A 14,079-nucleotide genomic window follows, 5' to 3' on the forward strand; every position below is an offset into this window, starting at 1 on the left:
TTTCAGGAAGAAAAGCTGGAAGGGGATAACAGATACTTTTGTGATGAATGTCAAGACAAACAGAATGCCACTAGAAAAATTAAACTACTCAGCCTTCCAAGAACGCTGAATTTGCAGCTTTTGAGGTTTGTCTTTGACAGGTCAGTCACATTCAACTTGGTGAAAGCATGACCAGCAAACACTTCTGTTTGTTTACCATAAGATGTGTGTAATGCATGGTATAATTATCTATGCAGTTAGTTTTCAAGCTATGACATGCTGTGTAGTTTCAAGGCCACAAGTGGGACCTATGCATCAAAATGGGCATCAAAATTGTCATCTCAAAGCTTGTGGTGGATCCTTATTTTTTGTGTCAATCTTGTCTGACCTAATGTTCCATTTTAGAGATGGATGTGTTTGTGGTTACTCAGTTCTCCAGATTTTGTACAACTGTTGAATCAACTGGACTGTAAAAATTGCACCTAGTTAGTTGAGCACATCATGGGTTCAGGTGCTGCTGAAGTTTAGAAGAATTTCCTTCCTTGCATTGCATGTGGTACTGACTCATTTTCCCATTTTTCTGCTCCCTCTTTTATAGAGACAAACAGCATAGGTACAGACCCTTCAGTCTGACTGGCCCAGGCCAACCATATATCTCAATCTGAACCCCTACCATTTACCAACGTTTGGCCCATAGCCCTCTAAACTATTCATATACCCATCCAGATGCCTGCTAAATGTTGTAATTGTACTTGTCTTCGTCACTTTGTCTGGCAACTCGTTCCGTACATGCATCACTGTCTGCATGTAAAAGTTGTACCTCGGGTCCTTTTTAAATCATCTCCTCTTGCCTATGTCCTCTAGTTTTGGACTCCCCCACACTAGGAAAAAGATTTTGGCTGTTAACCCTGTGCATGACCCTTATGACCTTATAAACCTCCATAAGGCCACCCTTCACTGTTTTGGGGGTAAAAGCCCCGTCCTATTCAGCTTTCCCTCTAACTCAAACCCTCCAGTTTTGGCAACAACCTTGTAAATCTTTTCTGAACCCTGTCTGTTTTAACAAAATCCCTTTTATATAGAAGATCAACCAGAATTGCGCACAGTATTCCAAAAGTGGTCCACATGATGTCCCAATTCCTCTACTCCTTGCTGTTACTAATGAAGACAAGTGTGTCAAATGCCATCTGCACCACCCTGTCTACCTGCAACTCTCCTTTCAAGGAATTATGCACCCGCACCCTGGGTTTCTTTTGCTTGGCAACACTCCCCCAGGCTTCTACCATTTAACTGGTTTGCCTTGCCAAAATACAACATCTCAGATTTATCTAAATTAAACTCTGGCCACTTCTCGGCCTATTGGCCCACCTGATCAAGATCTTGTTTTCTTCGTTGTCCACTACACCACCAATTTTGGTGTCATCTGCAAACTTACTAACGATGCCCCCTATAGTCACATTCAAATTGTTTACATAAATGACGAAAAGTGGTGGACCCAGCACCAATCCCTCTGGCACTCTGCTGAACACAGGCCTCCTGTTTGAACAACAACCTTCTGCCATCATCCTGTCTCCGATCTTCAAGCCAATTTAGTATCCAATTGGCTAGTTCCGCCTGGATCCCAAGTGATCTAACCTTATTAACTAGTTTACCATGCAGAACCTTGTTAAAAGCTTTGCTGAAATCCATAAGACCACATTCACTGGTCTGCCTTCTTCAGTCTTTTTTGTCGCCTCTTCAAAAAACTCAATCATTTGTTATTTTAAATCCGCTGTCTTGCTTATGGACAATGAAGCTAAAAGTGCATTCAGAGGCCACTTCAGAAGTCCAGACAGATCAACATAAATCAGTGATTTCAATGTGGGTTTGCAGGTCTATACAACTGTATGTGCTGTCTTGAATAAAGAATGCTCACTCCACTTGCAAGTATCCTGTAAATAGGCAAGGAGATTTTCTCAAGTCAGATTTAGCTGAGAAGTAGAATAGGTGTTGCTGAATATCTGGTATTAGCTTTATGTTCTTTGTTTATAATACCGGCACCTTTTTAACAAGTATTTGTCAGTTTTTACTAATCTTTACAAAAAAAAAACCTGAGTAACACTGTATGCTTTGGAATTTTTTCAACATGCAAATAAAAATTGATCCATCATCCAAATTACTGTATATAGTTAACTTTTCTTTCCAGTACTTTATTTTTCTTCACTTTTTTAGAAGTTTTGAGACATCCTGTCACTAACAATACATTACTCAATCCTGCTATTTATTAACCGTTAGTATTACATCTGAGTGTTTTTAACATAGTTTACAGTAGTTAATTTTACTGATGCAGAACTGACAAGAGTGCAACTTCTTTTGAACGGTTTTGAGAAAGAATTGTGGTCCCTGATTTGCAAAGCGTAGTATCATGATTTGCATTATGGTACATTGCTTTTAATGTTTGTTTTGATTCATGAACCTGTCTTACTTGCTGTATTAACTGCATGATTATGCTAACATCTTGGAGCAGGTTTGAATTTCGATGTGGAACTTTTTCTCAAGTCGAAATCATTTCCTTCATCCAGATTGTAATCTTGTTTTGAGTTTGCTAGTGATCCACTTTGGTGGCTGGTCAGCGGCAGCCACTACATCTGCCTCTAGTAAGCCACACCTTTGAGCATTTTGTCTCAAAGACGGCTTGATGTGACTACTTACTGAATTTCAAACTATAATGTGACAGAATGAAGATGTGCAGCCCAGTCTATTAGTGAAAGAACTATTCAGTTAGTATCTCTACTCCCCAGGCCCTGCCCTTTCCCCATTCAAATATGTCCAGTGCTCTTCTAAGTTATTGCTGGATTTGCTTTGTTCAGCTTTTTGGTTTAAAGCTCTAAATTATGACATTTTTGAAAATCAAGTTTTGTGAATTTATGATGTTAATCTTTAGATTTTGTGTATTTTTGAAAATAAGTAGAATAACTTGGATAGTACTGTAGTTTTTAGCCTTTAATTAGACATCACAGGGTGGAAATTTGTCTTGGATCATGATGCTTCACTGGCCTGAGTTAATTGGCCACCCTTTATTTCCAGTGCTCGATGTTTAATTTCATCACTGCAAAAGAATCGAAGACCTGATGCATTGTTTAATATGCAGACAATCTGATACAACGTGTTTTGTGCAAGGCCAAAGATGAATTTCTATCCCTAAATCTTTCCTCTCAGAATTTGTTCAACTATCTCTCCTTTTACTTCTGCAGGCAAACAGGTCATAAGAAAAAGCTAAACTCTTACATCAGCTTTCCTGAAGTTTTAGACCTAACTACATACCTTGATAGAAAAGGTAAGGAATAATTTCATGTAAATACTTTCAATCATGATGTTGGATATCAATTATTTATGGCATTGTTTGTCTCCCTTGCCATGAGGACTCAGTATAAGTTAATTTGCTTTTACTGACCAGTCCATTAATATACTTACGAGCTGGCACCCAGTTTAATGAAAAAAAAATCCAAGACTGATTTAGCCCTCATATGTTTTACATAGTTTGTTCAAGAGCTAAAGTGAATTTCTTTCCAGATCACTTCAAGGGATATCAAAGACAAAAACATCCTTAAATGCAAATGTGAAACTGCTAACTGATCGGAAATGACTACCATTTTAAATGCCCCAAAAGCAAAAACAGCGAGGGTGTTTGAGATTAAGTAAAAGCGACGTTAGAAGATGATATTAGAGATTTTAGAAGATAGAAATGGAAATTATTTAAAGGCATATTTATAATAAATTATGTATTTTTGAGATCACCTTAAACTGCTAAAGGGCAGGGAGATTTCTGGTTGTATACGAAATCATTGGTGAACAGTTAGCATTTAATTGCTATGTCACGTGGTACGCTAATGGATGCAACTTAATTTTGTGATTCCTGCAGCTGCTTTTGTGGGCTATCTGATTTAATCTTTGACCTGTCTGGTGAAGTACAATTAGAACAAGAGTCAAACCTGCTCCTTGTACATTATTCCTTTGTTTCAGCCAACTGTTTAGTCATTCTTCAAACCTGGAGGAATGGGCCATTCGCTAGGCACTGGGATTCTTCCCAGTGTGTTCACAAACCTTACAAATGAGTAGAAGCATGGGTATGCATGGGGTGGGTGGGTAATAGTGCCATTTATTGCTAAGCTACAGATAGTTAAATTCTCTCGGCTGTTGTCCACTTGCACCAGTGCTAGTTGGATTTATTCAAGTGATACCTTGCAGAGAAACTATAGTCTTTTGGTCCAGAACTTCCAAAACCTTTTCTCATTTAAAACTGATTTGGCCCCAGACTCTGTGTGCCCTGTCCCTTGCCCTTTTGCTATAGCCCTACACTCTTTTTCCATAAATAGTATCGCTTTGAAATCTTCCATCACACTCAGGCTTTGCATTCCAGATCCTAACCACTTGCTATATAAGGAGGTTATTCCTCGTATTACCTCTGCAAATTCGAACACTTTTTTTTTAGCTTTTCTGCTGTTGTCTGGGCTCAGCATGGCTAGTACCCCTGTTTCAAATCCCTCTCTTTTTTTAAAGTTTTCTGAGGAGAACATCTTTAAAATTGTCAAACAATCTCATTAGAACCATTCTTGTAAATCATTTGCACTCTTTACAATTCCCTCCCATTCTTCAAGTATTAGTGGACTCTGGATGTGAGTTTGCTCACTGAGCAGGAAGGTTAGTTTTCAGACGTTCCGTCACCATTCTAGGTAACATCAGTGAGCCTCCGATGAAGCGCTGGTGTTATGTCCTGCTTTCTATTTGTGTTCAGGTTTCCTTGGGTTGGTGATGTCATGTCCTGTTCTTTTTCTCAGAGGGTGGTAGATGGGCTCCAAATCAATGTGTTTGTTGATGGCGTTCCAGTTGGAATGCCATGCTTCTAGGAATTCTCGTGCGTGTCTCTGTTTGGCTTGTCCTAGGATGGATGTGTTGTCCCAATCAAAGTGGTGTCCTTCCTCATCTGTATGTAAGGATACGAGTGATAGTGGGTCATGTCGTTTTGTGGCTGGTTGATGTTCATGTATCCTGGTGGCTAGCTTTCTGCCAGTTTGTCCAATGTAGTGTTTGTCACAGCTCTTGCAAGGTATTTTGTAGATAACGTTTGTTAGACAAAAAAAAATACCTTGCAAGAATTGTGACAAACATTACATTGGACAAACTGGCAGAAAGCTAGCCACCAGGATAGATGAACATCAACTAGCCACAAACGACATGACCCACTATCACTCGTATCCTTACATACAGATGAGGAAGGACACCACTTTGATGGGACAACACATCCATCCTAGGACAAGCCAAACAGAGACACGCACGAGAATTCCCAGAAGCATGGCATTCCAACCGGAACGCCATCAACAAACACATTGATTTGGAGCCCATCTACCAACCTCTGAGAAAAAGAACAGGACATGACATCACCAACGCAGGAAATGACATCACCAACCCAAGGAAACCTAAACACACATAGAAAGCGGGACATAACACCAGCGCTTCATCGGAGGCTCACTGATACCTAGAATGGTGACGAAATGTCTGAAAACTAACCTTCCAGCTCAGTGAGCAAACTCACATCCAGAACCTCCAACCTGAGCTACAAATCTTCTCAAAACTCATTAGTGGACTCTGCTTCCCCAGTCTTTTGAAGAAGCGAGTTCTAAAGGATTGTTACCTGCTGTAAGGAAGAGTTCTCCTAACTTCAGTGAAAAAAAAGTGAGCTATGGTCCTAGAATGCGCAGACCATTTGGCCCAAATTTCTATTTCTCTGAAATTAATCCTATATAAAGAGACAGACCTTAACTGCCACCTTACAAAGTGAGTCTTTGATCAGTGAGTGAATTTTTTGTCTGGCATGTCTATGTAGTTATTTTGTTCGTAGTGTGCTTGCTGTCAGACTCCTTCTTTCTTTATTAGGGGAAATGGCTTCCTGTTTCCATATTTGCTGTAAAAGGTATTATTGAAATACATAGTTTAATAGAATCTCCTTTGTAGGGGCCATTTGGCCCATGAAATCTGCACTGACCTTTGTAAAGAACATCAATTTTCACCAACGCCCCGCCCCTCCCCCGCCACCCACACCAACCACCCAGTACTCGCCTGAACAGCCCTCTATTCCAGAGGCTAGTTTAGCATGGCAAATCCACCTAGCCTGCCTATCTTTGGACTGTGGGAAGAAACCTGACCACGCAGCGGAAACCCACGCAGACACGGAGAGTATGTGTAAACTCCAAGTGGACAGGAATCAAACCCCAGGCCCCTAGTGCGGTGAGGCAGCAGGGCTAACCACTAAGCCACCATGATGCCCCCAATAATATTGAAGGTTGTATGGCAAGTGGGTAATGTAATGTTGTGATATTCTTGACTTCAGTTTCCGTAGCAATAGAACTGATTTATTTTCAGTTTTTGTTTGTTTTCTTTTTGAGAGATGAAGACGATTCCCACTGGTGTGTGATTGTCCATGCTGAATGAACGTCAAGTGAGATAACAAAATATTTGGCTCATGCAAGCAGACTGTTCCTGCACAATTTTAAAATAGTGGCACACAAATTGGGTGATTATTACATTGACTGAGCAGTTAACACTTGCTGCTTGAAGTTACATTAGATCGAATGCTGAATGGATTTCCTCCCATTTCTGTGACGTGCACAAGTGTCTAATGTAAATATAGTGACTGTCCATAACTTTGTGAATGGCCGTGACAAATTAATATGTTGAACCTTTAATTTGCTGGCTTGGACTTCACTAAATGAAGTTTATATTGATGTCACTCGTTTCAATGCCTGTCACACCAGGGAGTCTTTCAAAGAACCTTTTTTGTGTACCTTTGTCTGTGTGTGGGCTAGAAAAGTACTAAAACGAAGACTGCTTTGCTGTATAAGTGCAGTGAAAGTAATTTATTAGTGTGTTGTGATTGGTGGAAGCATGTTAAATTCAGAAATTGTATCCTCGGTAATTCAGCCATTGGCATCTGCAAGGATTTATTTAGAGAACCAACAGAAATATGGGAACATATTGTTTAACACTAGGCTGCCCAGTGAGATTGAACTACAATGTCTCTGCACCAACTGGATCACAAACAATGTTTCCTCTGCCCCATTTGCAACATTTTCTGAAAGCATTTTGCAAATGGAAAGCTGTATAGTTGAATATTCAGCTGTGACAGGATATGACGGACCCTTTCAATAATATGAGACTTCTTTATTTGGACAAAAGGTCATCATTAAGCAACCCCTTTTAAATTCTTTATAACAAAAATGTGATTTGAGAGTAGGTTGTCCAATATAAAACATCTTGTGCCCATGCACAGTTTTTAATGCTGTCGGCTTTTGCCAGCCTTCTCCCATTCTGTGTAATGGAAGTAAACATTTTTTTGCTTCTTTGAGAAAGGTGAACTGGACTTAATTTGCTCTTGCAAAATTTTCATTCCTTTTTTTTTAATAAAAAAAATAGAAATAGTGTTTATTTAAAATATATCACTGCAAATAATTTCAGCTTGCAAATCTCACTAAAACATAGCAGTCATAAATATCTACCTATATCTGACATTTTCATCTGCCGTATTTACAGGTTGCTTAGTGAACTCATTTTCACTTCTAATACTGTAATGTTTCAGTTTTGGTGATGTTGCACATAAATCACGATCGCCTGTCCAGCAAAGCATTGGGTTATATGTTTTTCTCGGAACAGAAAACAAATTTTACCAAACTGGAATTGGGGGGGGCGAAGAAAAGTACTCTTGAGTCATAATTGGTTCATGGGGACCAGAAGGAGTGGAAAAATCAATTGTAATTCTTAGTGTGTCACGGATTCATAAGTGAACAACCCTCAGTTGAACTACACTACTATCTTTCCAGTGGGTTACATAAACTGTAAGAATATGAAACATCACAAAAGAATAAAGAAGAAAAAAATCTGGCAGATTTTTGCAAGTGCCATTGGTCCAAGTGCATTATACTGTCAGCACTCCGTCACAGACAGAACATTTGGATATTGATGTTACTCCCTATCTGAGAGAGGAGAGATGGTATACTGTTGCATGAAGACTTAAGAGAATCAGATTCTATTGCACTCCATTAAATATTGCCATGTGCCAAATTAGTATTCTGCTGATTACTGTTAAAATTGTTATCACTTTGAAATTATGCACGATTAAGTACTTGCTTTGATTTCTCTGCCCCTCCAGATATTGGCTGTATTTATGAACTGAGTGCGGTGCTGATCCACAGAGGGGTGAGTGCATATTCCGGCCATTACATTGCACACGTGCGAGATGACAGGACCGGCGACTGGTATAAATTTAATGATGAGGAGATTGAGAAAATGGAAGGGAAGAAGCTACAGTTGGGGATAGAGGAAGATCTTGGTGAGCAATCAGTGGCTTGATGCTAGCCCATGTTCAGAAGTTTTACAGATACATTGTGTTCAAAGTGAGACACCTCCTTGATGTATGTTTGGCCCTTGAGGCTTTTTCTGATGAAGGGTCTAGGCCCGAAATGTCAGCTTTTGTGCTCTTCTGCTGCTTGGCCTGCTGTGTTCATCCAGTTCCACACTTTGTTATCTCGGATCCTGCAGTTCCTATTATCTCTGTAGCCTCCACTGGCTTGGTAAGCTGGGCAATCGGTTTCTAAGCCTGTGATAATGGCCTGTAGAACCGTGCACTGAAGTGGCCAAGAGTGGCTTACTGAAATGTATTCTTGTCATGGCTGAGTAGGTGCCCTCAGCATCTAGGGGACCATGGCAACTGCCTATGTCATACCTCTCCTGTCAGCACTTAGTGACCCCGATTCCTGTGCAGTTCACATTCAAACCTGAAACCACTTTCTGTGCACTGTCAATGTACATTTAACAAGTGCATTAGTTCACCATGCCAATGCTAGCTGAGTCCATGAGACTGAACAATAGTTATTTATCTGCTTTGTATCAGCAGCATAGTCACTTACACTGTTGGGTGAAAAGCTCATTAATTGTACTGCCACAATCTCAGTAAGTGAGAAGTGCTGCAGTTTTGAGTTGAAATAAACAAGTTACTGATGGTTGCTTTGATGTAGTGTCTTAATTTAAAAGTCTTTTGTTTTTGTGCCCCTTTTTACCTTCATAGAGTCTCATATTTGCACATTTTCCAAATAGAGGAAATGGGCTGGTCACTTGTTTGCAGTCTTTCTGTGAATGCTGCTGATTTAATGATTCTATTAGGAGCGTGCAGTGGTGGTATTAGATGGCTGGTCTTTCATTTTCCTTTGTACTGACCCTGATTCACACTGCTCTGGAATCATACAAGAAATTATTTGCACAAATTTATATCAAATCCTCCCAGTTTTGTGGCTGTATTGAAATCTGAATTTTTAGTAATTGCCTTTTTTCTAAACAATAAACCTAAGTGGAGATTTGCTGCTGTTCATTACCTCATTACAAATAAATGGTCAGCTATTGTTTTTGACCAGATAATTCATTGACATTGTGTGAATTGCCTTTTTCCTTATTTCTCTCTCTCTCTCTCTCTCTCTCTCTCTCTCTCTCTCTCTCTCTCTCTCTCTCTCTCTCTCTCTCTCTCTCTCTCTTTCCCTAGCCATCTTTTGTTTTCTTATCCTTCACCCCCACTGCCCCATTCAGTTATTGAAGATGACATCAGATTTGTTTCCTGCTGTATATTCGTCCGTAACCCCTTGCCTGCAAGTGAGCTGCTGGAAAGCCATCTAAAACAGGACATTCAAATGTTTACCTTTCTTAATCAAGTGGTGCTATTTAAACAAGTTTTTTGCATTGTGTTTGGGTATTTGCTCACATTCTTGAAAGATTTTGAGCTCTTTTTCATCCTTATTAAGCATTTAGTTAAAGGGCTGATCCTACACCTAGCTTGCATCGACATCTACCTTGAGTAATACTGCATCTGTTTCTTCATAAGTTACTCCAGTTAAATCTTTTGAATTGGGTTAATGGCAATAATTGGAAATCCATTTGTTAAAGTGTTAGTTGTTGACATAGACACTGTTGACAAGATACAGCTTTCTTCCTTCCGACAAACAGCAGAGTTGTGCAGGACAGCAAGATTGCGGATTTGGTGAGTTATATTAATGGTGCAATAAGCTGTCCTCCCAAGTGCTTCGTAGAAACACACTGCAACAAAAAATATTTGCCCACGATAGAACTCGTGAACAAAAATGTATCCAAAGAAGTAAGTTTTGGAGCATACCTTGAAAAAGGTTTGAGAAAAACGGAGGCTTACTGCGGCAGTTCCCGACCTTGAATCAAAACGATTGCAGTAACTTCTAGTACTGGTGGAACAGATAAAGGGAGAGAGTTAGAGTACTGACTGTTGTGGGCTTTGACAAAGTTTGAGAAGCAGAGGAAAAAGACAATGGATGGATTTGAATGTAATGAGAATTTTAAGATTGAGGTGTTGATAATGATTACCCAGTGCTGATCAGCTAGCAGAAGGATGATGGGTGAATGACTCCATGTTAGAGGATATGCAGGAGAGTTTTTGAATGGATTTAAGCTTATGGGGGATGGAAAATAATGGCTTCTCAGGAAATTGTACAGTTGATACAAAGATTGGTGGAGTTGCGGATAGTGAGGAGGATTGTGAGAGGCTACAGCAGGATGGAGGAATGGGCAGAAAAATGGCAGATGGAGTTTAATCCCAACAAATGTGAAACCATGCATTTTGGAAGGTCAAGTACAAGTGGAAATCATGCAGTGAATGGCAGAACCCTCAGGAGTACTGATGTGCAGATGGATCTGGATGTGCAGGACCATAAATTGGTGCATAAATTAAAGTAGTGGAAAACGAAAGGTGTGTTTTTTTTCTGAAGGAGGGTCTCGGCCTGAAACATCAGTTTTTTCTGATCCTCTGCTGCTTGGCCTGCTTGTGTTCGTCCAGCTCCACACCTTATCTCAGATTCTGCAGCATCTGCAGTTCCTACTATCTCGGTAAAATGCTGCCTTCGTTGCAGGGGGCATTGAGTATAAGGATAGACAAATCATGTTGCAGCTTTACAGAATGTTAGACCACACTTGGAATATTGCATATACCATGCAACCAGAAAGATACAGAAAAGGTTTATCAGGATATTGCCTAGTATGGCGTTTTTAGCAATGAAGAAAGGTTGGAAAGACTGGTTTTGTTCTCACTGGAACAGAGGAGGCTGAATGAAGGGTAAAAGATTGTGAATGGCTTGGATAGAGTGGAAAGTGTGAGGCTTTTTCCCAGGGTTGAGGGGTCAATTACTAGGTGACACAACTTCAAGATGCAAAGCGGGGAGGGGTTTAAAGGAGATGTGAGGCATGTTTTTCTCTCAAAGGGTGGGGAGTGTCTGGAAAACACTGCCAGACAAAGTGGTGGAAGCTGGTCCAATAGCAGCATTCAAGAAGTACCTGGACAAATACATGAATAGGAAAGCGTTAGAGGAATGTGGATTCTGTAAAGGAAAGACACTTTTAATACGGAAGGGCAAAATGTGTCGGCACCAACTTGGAGAGCCGAGGGGCCTGTTCCAGAGCTGCATTGTTTTGTTCTTTAGTTGGTCGAGTTGTAGTGAAAGTAGCAGTTGGGATGAAGTAAGAGTGGAATAGCAGTTTCTTTAAAAGGGTGGAAGTTAACCCTCATGGTATTGGGTGGCGTCTGGAATCACAGACTCTACTTTAGCTCATATGGACCCACCAAGGGGCACAGTTTCTAGTTTAGCTTGAGACAGACACTGAGGAGGCAATGGACTAGTGGTTATGTAAATACTTCTGGGAGTTGATGATAGTGGCAAGGCCTAAATGATATTAAAGGATGCAAAATAAAACAGAAGGATAGCAGAAAAGACACATCCCTCCCTGACATGCTCAGTGCTTTCTGTGCTGGGTTTGAGCAGAATATCACCAGGGTGGCAACACCTGCCCTGACACCGTCAGACATACCCGTTCCCTCTGTCACCGCTTCAGAAGTCAGATCAGTCTTCCTGAGAGTCAACCCAAAGAAAACAGTGGGCCCAGACGGTGTCCTGGCCGAGCACTCGGATCCTATGCAGACCAACTGGTGGAGCTATTCACCGACACCTCCAACCTCTTCCTCCTCCAATCTGAAGCCCAGACCTGCTTCAAGAAGATCAGTCATCCCCATACCCAAGAAAACACATGCAGTGTGCCTTAAATGCTACGGCTCAATAGCTCTGACTTCGATAATTATGAAGTACTTCAAGAGGCTGGTGATGGCCCACATCAGTTCCAATCTCCTAGCCTGCCTCAATCCTCTACAGGTCATTTACTGACATAACAGTCCACAGGGGATGCCATATTTCTAGCCCTGCACTCATCCCTGGAACATCTGGTCAACAAAGACACCTATGTCAGTCTCCAGCTCGTTGACTACATCACCGCCGTCAACACTATTTCCTCCAGACTGATCTCAAAACTGCATGGCCTTGGTCTCGGCACTGCCCTCTGCAACTGGATCCTCAGTTTCTGACCCCTAGGCTGCAATCAGTGAGGGTAGTTAACTGCACCACCTCCAATAACACTCCACACTGAAACCCTCCCAAGGATGCGTCCTCAGCCCCCGACTGTGCTCCCTGTACACCTATAACTGTGTTGCCAAATTCCAAATAAATACCATCTACAAGTTCGCTGATGTCACCAACGTAGTGGGACGGATATCTCACGAGTCAAAGTACAGAAGGGATATAGAGGGCTTGGTGACATAGTGCAATGGAAACAATATGTCTCTGTCAACAAAACTAAAGAACTGATCATTGACTTCAGAAAGAAAGGAGCAGAACACGCCCCCATCTACATTAATGGAACTGAGGTTGATAGAGCATCAAGCTGCTCAGAGTGACGATAATCTGTCCTGGACTTTTCTCATAAACGCGACAGTCGTGAGGGCACAACAATGCCTCTTCTTCCTCAGGTAGCTCAGGAAATTTGGCATGTCCTTAAGATTCCTCATGAAATTATACAGATGCACCATAGAAAGCATACTGCCCAGGTGCATAATGGCCTGGTATAGCCAATGCTCTGTCCAGGACCATAAAGTACAGAAGGTGTGCACAGTCTAGACAGTTACGGAAACCAACCTTCCATACTGATGCTGCTTGGCCTGCTGTGTTCATGTGGCTGTACACCTTGTTATCTCAGATTCGCCAGCATCTGCAGTTTCTACTATCTCCTTCCATACTTGGACTCTATTTACATGGCTCACTGCCACAGACAGATAGCCAACATCATCAAAGACCCATTGCACCCTGGTAATGAACTCCTACAACCTCTTCCATCAGGCAGAAGATACAGAAACTTGAACATGCATGAGCAGGGTCAGGAGCAGCTTCTTTCCAGCCATTTTTAGATTGCTGAATGGGTTCTAGCCTCCAGTAATGTAATCTGTATGCCTCCAAGTCTTTTTGATCTCTACATCCTTTGCTTGCTGTGATCTGCCTGTACCGCTCGTAAACACAAGTTTTCACTGTACTCCGGTACATCTGACAATAAAAATCAGTCAAAAATCAATTGTGTATCCTTTTTAGTCTTTCAATGCAAGGGTGACTGAATGCAAGTCTTACCCCCCCCCCCCCCCCTTTAATACGGAGACAATATAGGGGAGTTGTGGATGTGTTAAGACTAAAGGCAGATGCTGGTGAAAACATAATTTCAAACATTAAAATTAGTTGCAGATATAGGGCATGAGTTCTAAGAATGAGTTGAGGTGAACTTCAAGAATGAACTCTCGGTTCCGGACTTCGGTGTCTACCATCAAGTGACTGGGCAACTACACTACTGATCGAGTTGGTTGGGTCCTAAAGGACATAGCTGCTAGACTGGGTCGTGGCAGGTGTTGAGGGAATCAACAACGAGGAAAATTCCCTTGACCTCATCCTTCCCAATGTGCCTGCTGCAAACATGTCTGTCCATGACGGTAGCAAAAAGCGTGTCAGCTGCACATTGCTATAAGCAATGAAGTATTGTCTTAACAAATGAGCGTGTACTCAATATTTTGTGTAATGTTTCTACTGTGCTAAATGAGAGATTTCAAACAGATAAAACTGAAGACTGGGGATCTGGGAGATGCTGTGGGCCATCAACAGAATTGTACTCCAACACAATCTGTGACCTCATGGCCTG

General features: G+C 41.2%; 1 protein-coding gene across 7 annotated transcripts in view; it reads left to right on the forward strand.

Moving 5' to 3' along the window:
- Positions 1-14,079, forward strand: part of usp48 (ubiquitin specific peptidase 48) — a 135,690-nt gene that overhangs the window by 44,215 nt on the left and 77,396 nt on the right. For all 7 annotated transcript variants that reach the window (XR_007250496.2, XM_048561611.2, XM_048561612.2 and 4 more), the window contains exons 7-9: positions 7-140; positions 3,213-3,295; positions 8,162-8,341. Coding sequence is in view for 6 of the 7 variants with exons in the window: in XM_048561611.2 (XP_048417568.1) it covers positions 7-140; positions 3,213-3,295; positions 8,162-8,341 (397 nt within the window). In the remaining variant the exon portion in view is untranslated. The remainder of the gene's footprint in view (positions 1-6; positions 141-3,212; positions 3,296-8,161; positions 8,342-14,079) is intronic.

This window comes from Stegostoma tigrinum, chromosome 28 (genome assembly GCF_030684315.1).
Source record: "Stegostoma tigrinum isolate sSteTig4 chromosome 28, sSteTig4.hap1, whole genome shotgun sequence".
In the NCBI taxonomy this organism is placed as follows: Eukaryota; Metazoa; Chordata; class Chondrichthyes; order Orectolobiformes; family Stegostomatidae; genus Stegostoma; species Stegostoma tigrinum.